The sequence below is a fragment of the Phasianus colchicus genome, chromosome 14 (genome assembly GCF_987193195.1).
Source record: "Phasianus colchicus chromosome 14, bPhaCol1.hap1.1, whole genome shotgun sequence".
In the NCBI taxonomy this organism is placed as follows: domain Eukaryota; kingdom Metazoa; phylum Chordata; class Aves; order Galliformes; family Phasianidae; genus Phasianus; species Phasianus colchicus.
The window spans coordinates 16,154,065-16,168,199 of record NC_143449.1 but is presented as its reverse complement, the minus strand read 5'-3'; the positions used below and the strand labels follow the sequence as shown (position 1 = coordinate 16,168,199).

General features: G+C 41.2%; 1 protein-coding gene across 2 annotated transcripts; it reads right to left on the bottom strand.

Annotated features, from left to right (window-relative positions):
• Window positions 1-103: 103 nt before the first annotated feature.
• MOSPD1 (motile sperm domain containing 1) lies at window positions 104-14,100 on the bottom strand. 2 transcript variants are annotated; one of them, XM_031594239.2, is made up of 6 exons: window positions 13,968-14,100; window positions 8,165-8,422; window positions 7,906-7,981; window positions 4,679-4,908; window positions 2,900-3,061; window positions 104-645 (listed from the first exon to the last, which is right to left on the bottom strand). In XM_031594239.2, the coding sequence occupies exons 2-6, from the start codon at window positions 8,316-8,318 to the stop codon at window positions 614-616; spliced, it is 654 nt and encodes a 217-aa protein (XP_031450099.1). In that variant the 5' UTR covers window positions 8,319-8,422; window positions 13,968-14,100; the 3' UTR covers window positions 104-613. The 2 variants fall into 2 exon arrangements, with proteins under 2 accessions (XP_031450099.1, XP_031450100.1); XM_031594240.2 differs by having other exon boundaries at window positions 4,682-4,908.
• Between the last annotated feature and the right edge of the window lie 35 nt (window positions 14,101-14,135).

The following is a 14,135-nucleotide window of genomic DNA, read 5'->3' as shown; positions in this document are numbered from 1 at the left end:
GTCTACAGTCAATACAAAATGTCTGTTGCAGAAATTACTTCCCCAGGTAAGAAAATGAGCACTCGGTGATACATCAGTAACAATGAAGTAAGGAATTTGAGAATTACTTCTTCACCTAAATTTAATGGTTTATTTCATAGTTTCACTGATGAAATTTTCCATTTGCTTCAATGATTAGCCACGACTGCCATCCTTCTGGTACATATACAGAAGTGTTAGGCATCAGCCTCAGCATGTACAGCCACAAACCAAAGGAACGCTTTACATGACAGTTTGCTTTTATAGTGATCACGCACTGATGTGAACATAGACTAAAAATAACAAATGTTGCTTTAATAAGGATTTTCTTACAGTAGGCGTAAATATAAAAGTGTTTCAAATTATTTTCACAGGTATCACTGAACATTTCATAGCTGTCTGTTACAGAAGCACCTAAAAGTGCTTTGAGTCTTTCATTTATTATACATAGTTAAAATATATTACACTTCTGAAGGTATCTTAGATCACTGAACAGAGCTGCTAGCATCTTGATGAGCCCAATGGGAGTAAAAGGCAGTCCACATTCATGATGTGAATATACAGTAAGGTGTTTGATGTCCTGTTAAGTCATTGCTCATGTTCTCAAAATAACCATGGTGATGAGACCTGGAAGAAAGGATTAAGAACTAAGTGCTTTAATTTTTTGAGATAGAGAAGACAGTTATCATTTCACAGGGCAGAAAATAAAACAGAAGCAATGCATGCAGAAGGAGTTCATACAAATCCCTTACATAAGTACTAGAAGTATTGCTCCAAATTCTGATGTAGACAAAAATCAGTGTGTTACAGTGTAGTGAAGCGTTGCCTTGTAGATAAATTTCAAAGAAGCTGTAACTGCTCTGTACAACCATCCAACTGCCTGCTGGAAAATCTCATCCATGTTAAAATCTAAACATTAAGTTTAACATGGGCATGGAAGCCATTGGTTTTGATGTGGGATGGTTATGGGCAGTGTAATTCAAATGCTGAGTCATCAGTAAGGCAGGTTAGCTAAAAGCTAGAAGATGTTTTTTATTCATTTCTCTGCAGAAGAATACTTGTCCTAAGCAGGTCTTTGATCAGTCTGCATAGGGAGCTTTCTGCAGGCTCTGTGACCTTTAAGAAGGGAGGGGAAAAAAGTCTGCTCTGACAGAGGCCTAAAAAACCCCCAAACAATTAAGAATAGGCTCCAGGAATGAAAGCAGAAAATACAGGGAAAAAAGTTAATAGCCATGAATTTATTTAGTACAGGAAAAAGAGGCATATGGAAAAACATACAGGCCTTCTGTAACATCAGAATAGTAATTCACCAGTTCTTAGGCAATCTTATTTCAGGCTTGGAATACATTTCTATAATAGCCTTTCACAGCAGAGATCTTACAGCCTACAGATCTCACCAGACAAAGAAATTGCTAAGACTCTTTTGCTATGTTGTCTCCACATACTGTGTAACTTATTTGATAAAGATTTTAAGGATAAAAGCATGACAACAGAATTGTAATGCTGCCTTCCATTAGACAAGCATTTCATCCCATTAAAGAGGAATTAGTTTAGCTATTTGTCAAGGTCTGTATTAGCTCAGACAATCCCAACTACCAGAACTGCTGTAGGCACTAATTTAGATTATTTAAATCACTGCAGAGAACAAGCTTCTGGAAGGTGCAACGGAACAACCTGCACCACGTGTATGGGTTTAACTCATTTCTGTAAAGCAAATTCTTCTCCAATGTCATGTAGTCTCATTGGTGTAGCACAAACCTCCCATTTCAGTTAAAAACTAAACAATCCAGTTGTACTTCATTGCAGAAGTGTTTGCACCTTCTTAAGGGCAATCTACTTGTGTTGTAGATAAGTGCTGTACCCAGAGGAGCCTTTTTGTTGAGCAGTAAGCACTCTGCCCACAGTAGAATCAAGACCTATAGGAACTTTATGAACAGGTAGGTTGTTGCAAATGTATGAATTGAAATGGTTTAATATTATAATTGTCACCAGCAGAAACTGGGACTATTTTCAAAAGTAAAAATAAAACCAGGATTACTGCAAGATTCTAATCTGAAAATACATTGCCACAGCTCAGATAAAGATGTAGGCTTCTGCTTAGCAACAGGTGAGATTTAAAACCCTTTCAGCAGATGAACTTAGCAAAGTCAGTCACTAAACTGCGTGCATTTAATCAACAAGTTCTTGCATTCTTTCTCACCACTACCTCAACTCTAGCTATCAGTTAGAAGCTGCCTAGCTCTTTTCCTTTAAATTCTCACTTCTGCCTGGTAGTGGGATGGAGTTAAGTGCTCTTCCAATCTGAAATAGCTACAGAAAAATAGTCAAATCAAATGAAGCGTGCAACTTATCTATGCTTCCTAATTTAGGAGCAAGTTAGCAATCACAAAGAGTTGTGGATGGCAGTGATCTCTTAGTAAGCAACAATAACCATTTATTTTTGAACATTTTAACTGCTTATCAAGAAGACAATGAACACAGCCTTTCAGACCAGCTCATTTGGCTTGGAGAGAGAAATAAAACCAGCAGAGTTCTAGGTTCTGCAACAGATTAACTGTATTCAGTGTAAGAAACATAATACGTTTCACTCAGTTTTGTGGGCAGATGATTATAGGTATTAGTAATTGGGCCAGTCATTGAATGAAGGCAAAACTAGTACATACAAGCCTATATATAATATTGACTAAAATCTGGTCTAAGATATTTATAATCAATTTTCCCTCATATATCATTCTGGCTGTAACTTAAAATATAAATGGGGGTGGAAAAGAAAATGTAAGGCAGTTCTTTGTCTCCAGGTTTCCTGAAGCTGCTGACAAATAGCAGAAAAGTTTCCCAAATCACAAAAGCTCCACTAAAACATAAAGTCCAGAATACTTACCTAAAACATAAGCAGCAACTAACTTTTGATTCACACTTAAATGGAGGTAGAGAGGCACCAGGGATTCCATTTCCCCCAATGTAGGTAGCATTAGTGCTGCAATACACACTATTCCCAGGAAGACTGTTAGTAAACTCGGTCCCGATGAGGCAGGTCTGTTTTCTGAAAAACAAAACAGTGCCACTTGTAAGGAACATCTACACATATAACATCAGAGCTGCACTACCTTGATATTTTCTTTATCTTTTTAACTTTGGAGGGGATGGAAAACAACTTACACCTACTTTCCTAAGCTTTTTGCATCTTGCAGTGCAGGAGGCTGCTCCCTGTTCCAAGGCTGATGCTGGCATTTGTTTTTGCATGACTCTCCAAATCTCTCCCTTCTAGAGGAACAGAGCCTGCCAGGCCTAGTAGCTATATATACACACTCCTGGCAGTTAGATGTTTCAGCAGTGCTTGAGGTTTCACTATGCATCCTGACACTGATACACTCCCTGTGCAATTAGTAGTTAATTGGAAAAGAAAGGAGGTACACAGGCAGAAAACTCTTACACCTCCAGAACAAGTCTTGGCTAGAGCAAGAGCACAGGCTGTTGGCCCGGGTGAGTTTTCCCTCTTTCTTTAAGGAAGAATTTAAAGCCTGCTCCAGGACCAGTTTACATGCAACAGCTCAGTAGCATATTTAACTTGCTTTAAAAACTGAACTACCACAACAATCCAGTATCACCCAAACAAGGAAACGCAAACTATAGATTCATTTATCCTCCGTGCTCTTTGCTGTGCTGCTGGAACCTCCTCTATGACACACTTCAGGCTGTTAATGTACTAGCTGAATACTTCTAACCTAGTTCTGAATATCTGACAGTGCTAAGAACCACCTATTAGAAATTAACAAATGCTTTTAGCAACGTTTTCCATCCTCACTGTGACTGGCATTGTGTGTCCTATTTTAATTCCAGTAGACTGTTATTTCTAGGTTGCAGGTTATATGCAAAGACCATAAGTTGCTCTTTACTGCTTTTCTGTAAGCAAGCAATATAATTTAATTAAAGATTTAAAGAAAAGAAATAGCGTTTGGATTAAGACCAATATCAGATTGTTCAGAATGGTTCAAACCCTCTGTACTGGAACAACTATCACATTAACAGTGTGTTCTGTGGGCCCAGAGATAGTGTAGGTTTAGTTTAAACATGTATCCTCCTACAGTACATACTGAGATGGATCTGTTGTTTTTTTTTTTTTTTTTCTTAATACAAGGTGTTTCACCAGCCAGCAAACCATTTATAAATGCTGACACAGTTTGATTTTAGCAGGAGAAACAGTCTCAAGCAAGTCAGTTTCTTTTCAGGAACTTATTTTTGTTCTTGTCATGAAAAAGCAAGCAGTGACAAGAATATTACACTATAATTCAGCAGAAGTTGAGGATCCGTTCAGATTCACTTCCAGTAAGACTCAATACTTTTTCTCTCTCCCCCTGTCATTTTAAGCTGTTTGATCCAGGCTTTGCCCAAGACTTTAGATTCACTTCATCATGTACAAAACATGTGATGAATTTCCAGCTATCAATTTTGCTTTTTTCTACTTTTCAAAGAAGAAAAAAATTATTATTAATCAAGACAGCACAAGCAGAACTGTCACAGTTTGCTTCTTGAGTGCAATCATCCTTTGGTGATAAAGGTAACTAATAAGAATTATTTTAAAGCTTATTTTAGTCTAGTCTTTCTATTATTTAAGCTATTCAAAACTGATTCAGAGAACAGGATGGATAAAGATTTCAACTACCTGGTTGACACAAAGTCTGCTCAAAAAAGACACTTTCAGACAGGTGTTCTTTTATTCGTTTTTCTTCCTCTTCCTTTTGTTGTGGTGGTTCCTTTGCAGATGGAAGTAGAGTAGCAATAATCTCCTTTCTCCCCAGTGCTTTCCTCTGGCTTTGCTCAGACACTTGCAGACGGAATTTATCTATCACACCATAGTGAGCAGCACGAACATCTCTGTGACGAATCACACTGCAGAGTAAAACAATTTCAAGCAGAGGAGCTGGTCAAAATGATGTCTTGTGGAATCATGCCCTGCAATGCCAATGTTTCCCGTTTTCCCCACACAGATGCACTGCAATAGTTCACATTCCCATTCTATCCTCAGTCACTCAATGTTCTTGAAGATCTGATCTTGCCTAATCTCTCTCCTCCCTGTGTTTGCTGTATCATGATAGGGATGATAGGGTATTCTAGTTCCTAAATATATCTGCTCCAATTGGCTGGCCAAAAAAAAAAAAACACAAACCAACAGTTATTCTTTCTCAGAACACACCATTAGGGACCTGACTGCCACTTTTCACAACACATCCATTATCGAAAGATGCCTCCTCTTAAAATAATTTTGCTCTATGCTGTCCAACATGTCAAAAAGGTAGAGGGGGATGTGGGGTAGGTAGGGAAAAAAAGGACTGCCAAATGCTTGGACAGAAGGTGATGGCAGAAGTGTCTTCAGGAAAGCAGGCTCAAAGCTTTGAAATTATATTTTCTCAGAAGCAAAACTAATTCTCTCTATGGGTAAGAGTCATCTGGATTTAAAGAGATTTTCAAAATCAGAAACTCACCAGTTTAAGGCATGAAACTGCAATCAAAATTAGAGTTATGTACCTATATAAACATTTGCCATCCTTCAGTGAGCAAGCTTGGCTCTCAGAAGTAGAGCTCTGTGCTGTCAAAGCTTTGCTCAGCAGTCTTGCTACCTTGAGCATATTCTGCAGCCTGAACTGAAATACTGCAGATATTTGACCAGCTAGCAAGAGCTAGGCCTGCTGTTATCTACACAAGCTGCAATCATACCCCTAACTACAGCATAGGCAAACACTGAGCCATGCCTGGAGTCCATCTGTTCCCTCACAAACTTTGGTACTGTCTAGCAACCACTGTGAATTCTGCTGTTTTGAACAAATTGACCAGGATGGTTTCAAAATTAAGGCACTGTTACATTACTTCTAGTTTTATGGTATTTAATGTGAAAAAAAAAAAATCATATGCAGGACATGTAAAAGGCACAGCTTAAAAATAACACTGATCAAAGGCAATACAGACCTCTGCACACTGCTCTGCTCACCTGCCTCCTCTCTGCATTTATGATTCATTATGAAAATACCCATCTAGCACTAAAAAAAGAAAACATTCAGGTTTTTAAGTCATATCAGCTCTTAGAGTTAAAACAAAGTATTTTTTTCTGGAATGGAAGATGTTTTTTTTCCTTCTTCTTTATGAGAGGCTACTCTAAATTTCTAAGATAATAACAGCTAACCTGAAAAAACACCTATGTATAAGTGATGTGGCTTCAAGAAGGTTGCCATGTCCTGAGGGGAAAAAGTGGTTTTGCCCTTGTTAATACAGGATAAGCTTTTTTGAAACAATTGTAAGAGTACTGTCTTTGTGATACATATGCATTAAAATGCTACAAGAAACAGATGTTTGTTTCTGGTTTCTTTTAAAGGAACTGTACCACAACAAGGTATCTACAATCATAAACACAGAGCAAGTGCTTATAACTAGTATATAGTTTGAACAGACCGTTCAACAAGGAAACAGAAACTAAGTCATCTCTCCTAAGCAAGATGGGCATAGAAATGTCTGTGGTTTTACTTTAGAAACCAAGCAGTGTGCTTATGTCAGGCTTCAAGAAGCTCAGTGGTGGTTGGGTGAGTGCTTTCATTAAAACAGAAGGATTTTCCCCCAACAATGCTTTCATACAACCCTGATAACTAAATCTGCTGTTCTGATAAATTATTTCTCCCTTTAAGACTTTCTTTATGGTTTTTTTCTCCTCTTAGTATGTGGTACTATCAACCTAAACAAAATCTGTACATAATGCTGCACTATGAGAACACGCATCTGCTGCCAAGCAAGAAGATGTTTTCTGTAGACCCTTATAAACAGATACATTCTCATGTTTCTTTTCAGAGGCCATTGCATAATCAGAAGCTCTGTAGAATATGTTTATCTGGCAAGTGGCCACACTTACCTAGTACTGCTCATAGCTTTGCAGTGAACATTGACATTGGACAACATCAACAGAACCAGATGGGGTTTTCTTTGCCACACAGAAACTCCCCAGGAAATAGGCATAACTCTTATTTAATACATTTGTTTAAGCCAAAGATGAACTAAACATCAAGACCGTGTAAATGTCTGCTAAACTCTACCAGTAGCTTACTGATATTCTCATTAATTTTGTTCTATCTGTACCTCATAGAGATAATGTTGCAAATACAATGAAAAAAGTTGGTGAATTTTATCATATCTATTGTTTCTTCCTCTACTTTGAATTCTAGCAGCCTTCAGGCCCTACACGTTATTGGAGTAACTTAACCAGCGTTCATTTTTCCTCTGTTATTGTGTTGGGACCTGAAAGGAGAAGTAATGGAGGGGAGGAGGAGTGGAGAGAGAGAGAGGGAGAGGGAGGGAGAGAGAGAGAGAGAGAGATAAGGAGGCAAGGAAGAAAGGAAGGAGGGAGGGAGAGCAGAGAGAACAAGACAGGTGTCCAGGGTGAAAGATAGGCAAAAGTACCTTTGTTAAATATGTCCCAGGAAAGTGTGTTCAGTAGAATTTCATACATTTTCACTTTGTCAATCTGCAAACAAACATTTCTCACAAAGAAATCCCAACCCTAGGGGTGGTCTTGTTCTTCTTGTTAGAAATAACAAAACAGTACTCAGAGACTCCATACTCTCACTGATTGTTTACAAAATATACTACAGGATGCATTTAATAGCATTTTATTTATGCTTCAAGAGAAAACTAAAGGAGCAATCTCCAAATTGTTACCTTTGCCCTAGAGTAAAAGAACAGTAAAGATTGAATGGCCACAAGAATACAAGAGATCAGGAAAACACGGCAATATTTATATAATTTATGCTGTGTATGCTATCATTTACTACCTCTTGCAATAATGAAGGAAATTAAGGTAAGCAGATGTTGTGTTATCAGGGGAAAAATAAACCACTTTTTACTTACATATCAACACAGCACTGAGGCTTCACTGCACCAGTCGCATCAACCACCGCATATTTATTTGGAGTTGTACAAAGAACTGCAAAGGAAAGGACAGCAGAGGTGACAAGTCACAAATTAACACTTCAGTTATTTCATCAACAGATATATGTGAAGACAGGGCTTTGGTTTTGTCGCAAATATGATTTGTTACACGAACTATAATTGGATTGTTCAAGATCACCAACTAATCCTTAAATACAACTTAACCTAAGAAACCCACCTTTGAATTTTAAGGCAAACTCATAGGGGTTATATAGAGTCAACACCTGCTTGTGTGTCGACTGGTCATCTGCATAAAATATAAGTTCTGTAGGAAAAACAAAAACAGGAAGATTTCCTTCCACTAACTCTGGCTGTCTTCTTTGTTGCTGCATTGGCACTGAATCCTCCTTGCTGCTTCTTGTGTTCTTATGAGTTTTGTATCTTCAGCAACTTCAGTTTTAGAATCATTTAAGAATTCCAAAGCATTTTGGCAATTCTGAAGGGAGAAAGGGAAAAAAAGAGAAAAGGTAAGAAGATTGTTCCCTGAACCTGAGGCAGACAACAAAGATGTAAGAAGGTAGAACTTGTATACAGGTAGATGCATAACCGAATATTGTCTTTTAAAAATGTGGAAATGCCTTTTCTACTTGCACCAGATTGCATCTATTTAACAAACTGCTCTAAAAGAAATGGATTAGCACTTCTTCAGCCCCCAGTCTGCCGTGACTCTGTGACATGACTATGCAACACAAAGCAAACACCACAAATAAATGCCACTCTCACCTCAGAAAACAAACAGTTGAGAAAAGAGCAAAACGAGGAAACAAAGGTGGAAGGCAGCAGCAGGCATCACTGAAAGGATCTCACCGCACTGTGACCTATGCAGACGTTCCTGGATGAAGTGTAACTGAGGTATCTGCTCACACAGGCAGATTCAGAACAAAGGAATGGGGAACATCTTCATGCTTTGTCTAAACTAAGGTCTTGTTATGATTGCATGGTAGTTACTGGCAATGAATCGAAAATTAACTGGGATGAATAACACCAAATATATGTTGGATTTATTACTGGCTTAAGAAATGAGAAAAGTTTTCTATCAACTCTGCTTTTAAACAAAACATAACCATCGTAATTCTCCTTTGCCACCCCCACAGTTTTTATTCCAAGTCTCATTCCAGAACTAAAACCAGAACCTCTGACCTGATCGAGCAACAATCCCAAATATAATTTGTCCAATAAAATTAAGGGCAGATTCCTCAGCACACGCTGCATGCCAGTGATCTTACACACTGCAGACACAACACAGTGAGACAACTTCACATATTCTTCCCCCAAGATTGTCAGATTTTATTGTACTTCCTCTAGTTTTATTATCAAACTAAAGGTGTCCTGTGAGGCTCAGCTTTATTCTACAGTAGAAAGTAATAAAAGAATAAAAAGTTCCCACAGGCTCACGAGCTGTGATTTCTACTTTCAATGCAGCTTTACAGAACATCTGTTCCAGCTGTTCTCCAGACAAATAATCTGATCTGGTTGCACCTTAAGAAATTCAGTTTCTGAAATGTTTAGCATTGAATTCCCATAGCATCCTGAACAAACAAAAATAAAAGCTTGGATTTTTGCATTCAAAACATTGTGATGTTTACATTTCCAAGCACCAAATCGACACTTTTATTTGAAACATGACAGAAATGAATGTTTGCTAGAGCATATTTTTGTAGTCCCATCTTTAGATTTACAGGTTGTGTTTCTTGTTAAGCTCTTCTATTTCTTTACTTTTTTTAAATAGCAACTAGTTAGAGAACTGCTCTCACTGGAACACCTTTCCCTGGGCCCACTTTCCTTGCAGACACAGGTTGATTTCCGCTTCACTGAAATGCTGCTAAGAATACTCTGAAAACAAATCCCCAATGAGAGCATTCCAAAGCTGATGCTCTGCTACCTTATTAAGAAGGGACTGGAAAAAGAAACAGATCTGTGAGTGGCAATTTGGGCTCCGCAGTGCTTCTTAGAATTGTCATAAATCCATTTTGTTTCAGAGGAATTAACAAGCTCTAAGATCACTGCGTGGAGCAGCTGTAAACAATATTTCCTGCAAAACTGTATGAGCCATTGCAAAATGAGATTCATTGTGCCATTTAAGTAGATTAATATATGTCAAATGTGTTATTATTAATATGACTATATGCCAAATAATCAGCATAGGAAATAATTTCATCTGAAGCTTCTGATGCACAGATTTTGTACTTTATTATTTCTTTTTCCCCCCAAAATTAACACAGTGTTCAGCAAGTTCATATGAGAACAACTGGTTCTCAAACATACCATACTGCATACATTATATATATCAGATATATAAGCCATCTTCTTGAAATGAGCAATTGTTTTCCTAATAAGTGCTTTAAACTTCTGTACAACCACTACCAAAGTACTGCCAAATATTTTAGTGACCAGATTTATTAAAATGTAAACCATTTGTTTTTTATTTAATGATTACAAATGAAGTATCATAGAATCACAGAATGGCCTGGGTTGAAAAGGACCACAATGCTCATCTAGTTCCAACCCCCCTGCTATGTACAGGGTCACCAACCACCAGACCATGCTGCCCAGAGCCACATCCAGCCTGGCCTTGAATGCCTCCAGGGACGGGGAGTACCACAGCCCCATTAAGCACTGCATGGGTTTCATTCTGATTCCTGGCGTCACAGCACAGCTCCAGTTTCCTCAGCTCAGCCAACAGCAAGCAGCCAGGTGCTCCAACCCACACATCACAGCACCAGCAGAGCTGTGCACCATAAGCCTACCAGCAGGTCTTGTTCTTACACATCCTCTGGTAACAGTGCACAAACCTTCCTGGATTCCACGAGCTTTCACACTGAAAGCTACCTACCCTAAAAAGAAGTACATCCCATTATTGCTTCCTTTTCATATTTAACTTGGCTGGATAAGAAGTTAGCACTCAAACTGGCAGAAGTAAAATCTGGCAAACTCAGCTCTACAACAGACACATTTGCTGACACAGCAGTGTCATTCAGGATATAAAGTTGTAGATTTCTAGGCAAGCCACAAGCATTCCTTTTGAGAGAGTTATTTCAGCTGACAAGTCGCCTTGCTGGGATACCTCTCCAGGTAATATCAGCACAAGTACTTTTCCCAAAGACAGCATTATAAGTTGTACAAACACGGGGGAGATATGGCAATTTAGTATGAATAACAGTGTGCATCTTTCACATAGTGCTCATCAACAACAAGCTGTCAATCTTCTTTTTTTTTTTTTTCTTTTCTTTCCCCCCCTGAACAGAGGATGTCTGTATCATCAAGATGTCTTTTTGATCAAACTTAGAGCAGGACTCCTGCTGATGCCCAGAGCACAGTTATGCAGTGCTGCCTCGGCACCACTGGCAGAGCACTTAAAAGGAATTTGGCCATTGTTGTTCTCCATGCTGCACTACAACACAGCAACTCCTACCAGATTATTTTGTGCAGCCAGTGGTCATCAGAATTAACTCCAGAACACAAAGATAAGCACAAACAAATCCTTACAAAACAGAGACCTGTGGTCTCTATCTATGACCACCAGCACAAGTCCACACAGCGTTAGGACTGTGCCAAACTCAACGCTCCCTGCAGGACAGGGCTGAGCTGGAACACCTGAGCAATGCCAGCCTGCTTCCCAGTGCTCTCTGAAGTCCTCACCAACCATTATCCATTATATTTTCTGCAGCTCAGTAAGGATCTTTCCTCCCTGAAGCTACTAAATATACAATGCATGTGTCACACCAGCATGAACTGTCAGCATTTCCTCTGAAATCCCTTTCTTCATAAACTTAACAGGAAAAAAAGAAACAAAAAAACAACATGAAGTGAAACTTCTCTCTAGACTCAGAGATGACAGCCATTCGGATTTGTTTTTATTTAACAATTACGTGCAGAAAAAATAAATCAAGGAGGGGGAAGCTTTTTGTTCCATTTTAACTTCCAGCAGCCCATCACTATGGCTTCCCAGCACACTTGTTTGGTTGTTTTTTTGTTTTTTTTTTTTTCAAACAGTGGCAAATAACAGAACATCATTTGGTAAACACTTTATTCAGAGAACTCTTTAGAGCCATAGTTTCCACATTCTCCTTTTAAAAACTGTAATTACGGTGTAATCGATGTTTGTTCTATCCCATCATCTACCCTCTAAATCTACACAAGCAGCTTTTCCACACCATTTGCTTAACAAACACGCAACTGAGGTACAGATGACTTTTGAGCACATATTCACAAAATAAGCCATGAAGTCCTCAAAATTTCTCCCAATGCCAGGAGAAGTTTAAGCTTCAGTGTGAGCTCTGTGCAAACAGATAATAAGATCTGAAGCAGATCTATTAACGTTTCATCTTTCCAAAAGTTTGTGAAGGCCTCAAAACACACTTACGCAACGCAATGTTTAAACTACCTGCAATTATCTGGGAGAGTCATCCAGTGATGAGCACAGAGCCGGCGGTGGGGATGGCTGCGTTCCATTATTGCCAGCTCTGTCACTGACCCTGTGACCTTGAGCAAGCTGGTTAACCTCACTTCAGTTTGCTGATCTAGGAGGGCACACATTCTGCAAAAGCACTGAAGTGGGTGGACAGTGACGTCAGAACTGGCAGAACCACTCGAAGACTTCCCAAACCCTCTGCTACTTCACAGAGTGATGAGAAGTGTCACTGAATTGTCCTCAGGATGCTGGAAATCAGAAGGCTCCCAGCGGAGGTCACTTATTAGAACCAACAGCACAACTTGCTTGATCCACTCTATTCATCATAGAATCACAGAACGGTCTGGGTTGAAAAGGACCACAATGATCATCTGGTTTCAACCCCCTACTATGTGCAGGTTGCCAACCAGCAGACCAGGCTGCCCAGAGCCACATCCAGCCTGGCCTTGAATGCCTGCAGGGATGGGGCATCCACAGCCTCCTTGGGCAACCTGTTCCAGTGCCTCACCACCCTCTGTGTGAAAAACTTCCTCCTAATATCTAACCTAAACTTCCACTGTCTCAGTTTAAAACCATTCCCCCTTGTCCTATCATTGTCCACACTCGTAAACAGCCGTTCCCCCTCCTGTTTATATGCTCCCTTCAAGTACTGAAAGGCCACAATGAGGTCTCCCCAAAGCCTTCTCTTCTCCAAGCTAAACAAGCCCAGTTCCCTCAACCTTTCCTCTTAGGAGAGTTGCTCCAGCCTTCTGACCATCTCAGTGCCCTCCTCTGGACCCGCTCCAAGAGCTCCACGTCCTTCCTGTGCTGGGGGCCCCAGGCCTGGATGCAGTGCTGCAGATGGGGTCTCACAAGAGCTGAGCAGAGGGGGACAATCACCTCCCTCTCCCCGTTGGCCACCCCTTTTTTAACGCAGCCCAGAACACGGCCCAGAGTTATTTTTCCTTGACTTTTTCAAATGCCGACAATGTGACAACAGCAGCTTTGTTCTAACACACCTGAGGGGCATGCAGCAGCAGGGACACGTGGAATCCCAGCCGGGCTCTGCTTCTGCTCCATCCATAGGGCGCTATGAGGGCACAAGGGCGCCGTGCCCCAGCCCTCACACTCATACTGCGCCGCTCGGCGCTACGTGGCCTTTCATCCCCAGGTTCAGCTACACAGATCAAATGTCAGGACGGCACGGATTCACTGCGGGAAGCGCTCTTCCTTGGGAGAAATACGGGAAAGAAGACGCTCTAACTGGACTCTTAAGACGCACCTACTGAAGGCAGAGAAACGGGAGCGACGGCACACGCTCCATTTATTGCCTTTGTTACTCGGCAGCGGAGATCAAGGCGGCGGCGGCGCTCTGACAGCCCGGCCCCGCTCCGCCCGGCACAGCGCGCTGCCCCCGCCGCGCCGCCCCTCACAGCCCCGGCCCGGCCCGCCGCCCGCGCTGGGGGCTGAGGCCTGGCAGCGCGGCCTCGCCGGGTCCGGCGGCGCTCCGTGCCGGTAAGGGAAGCGGGCAGGAGGCGGCGTTCCTCCCCGCCCCACAGGCGTCGCGCGGCGCCCCCCGCCCCGCACTCACCGCTCGGGGCCGCTGGCTGCGGGCTCGCCCGGCGCCCCTTTTGTCCGGCGCCCCTCCCGCCTGTTCCCGTCACTGCGGGTAGCGTCGTCGCTATGGCTGCCGGGATGGCGGCGGGCTCCCTCTTGCCTCCAGCCATCGCGAGACGTCAGCGCGAGACGTCAGCAAGCC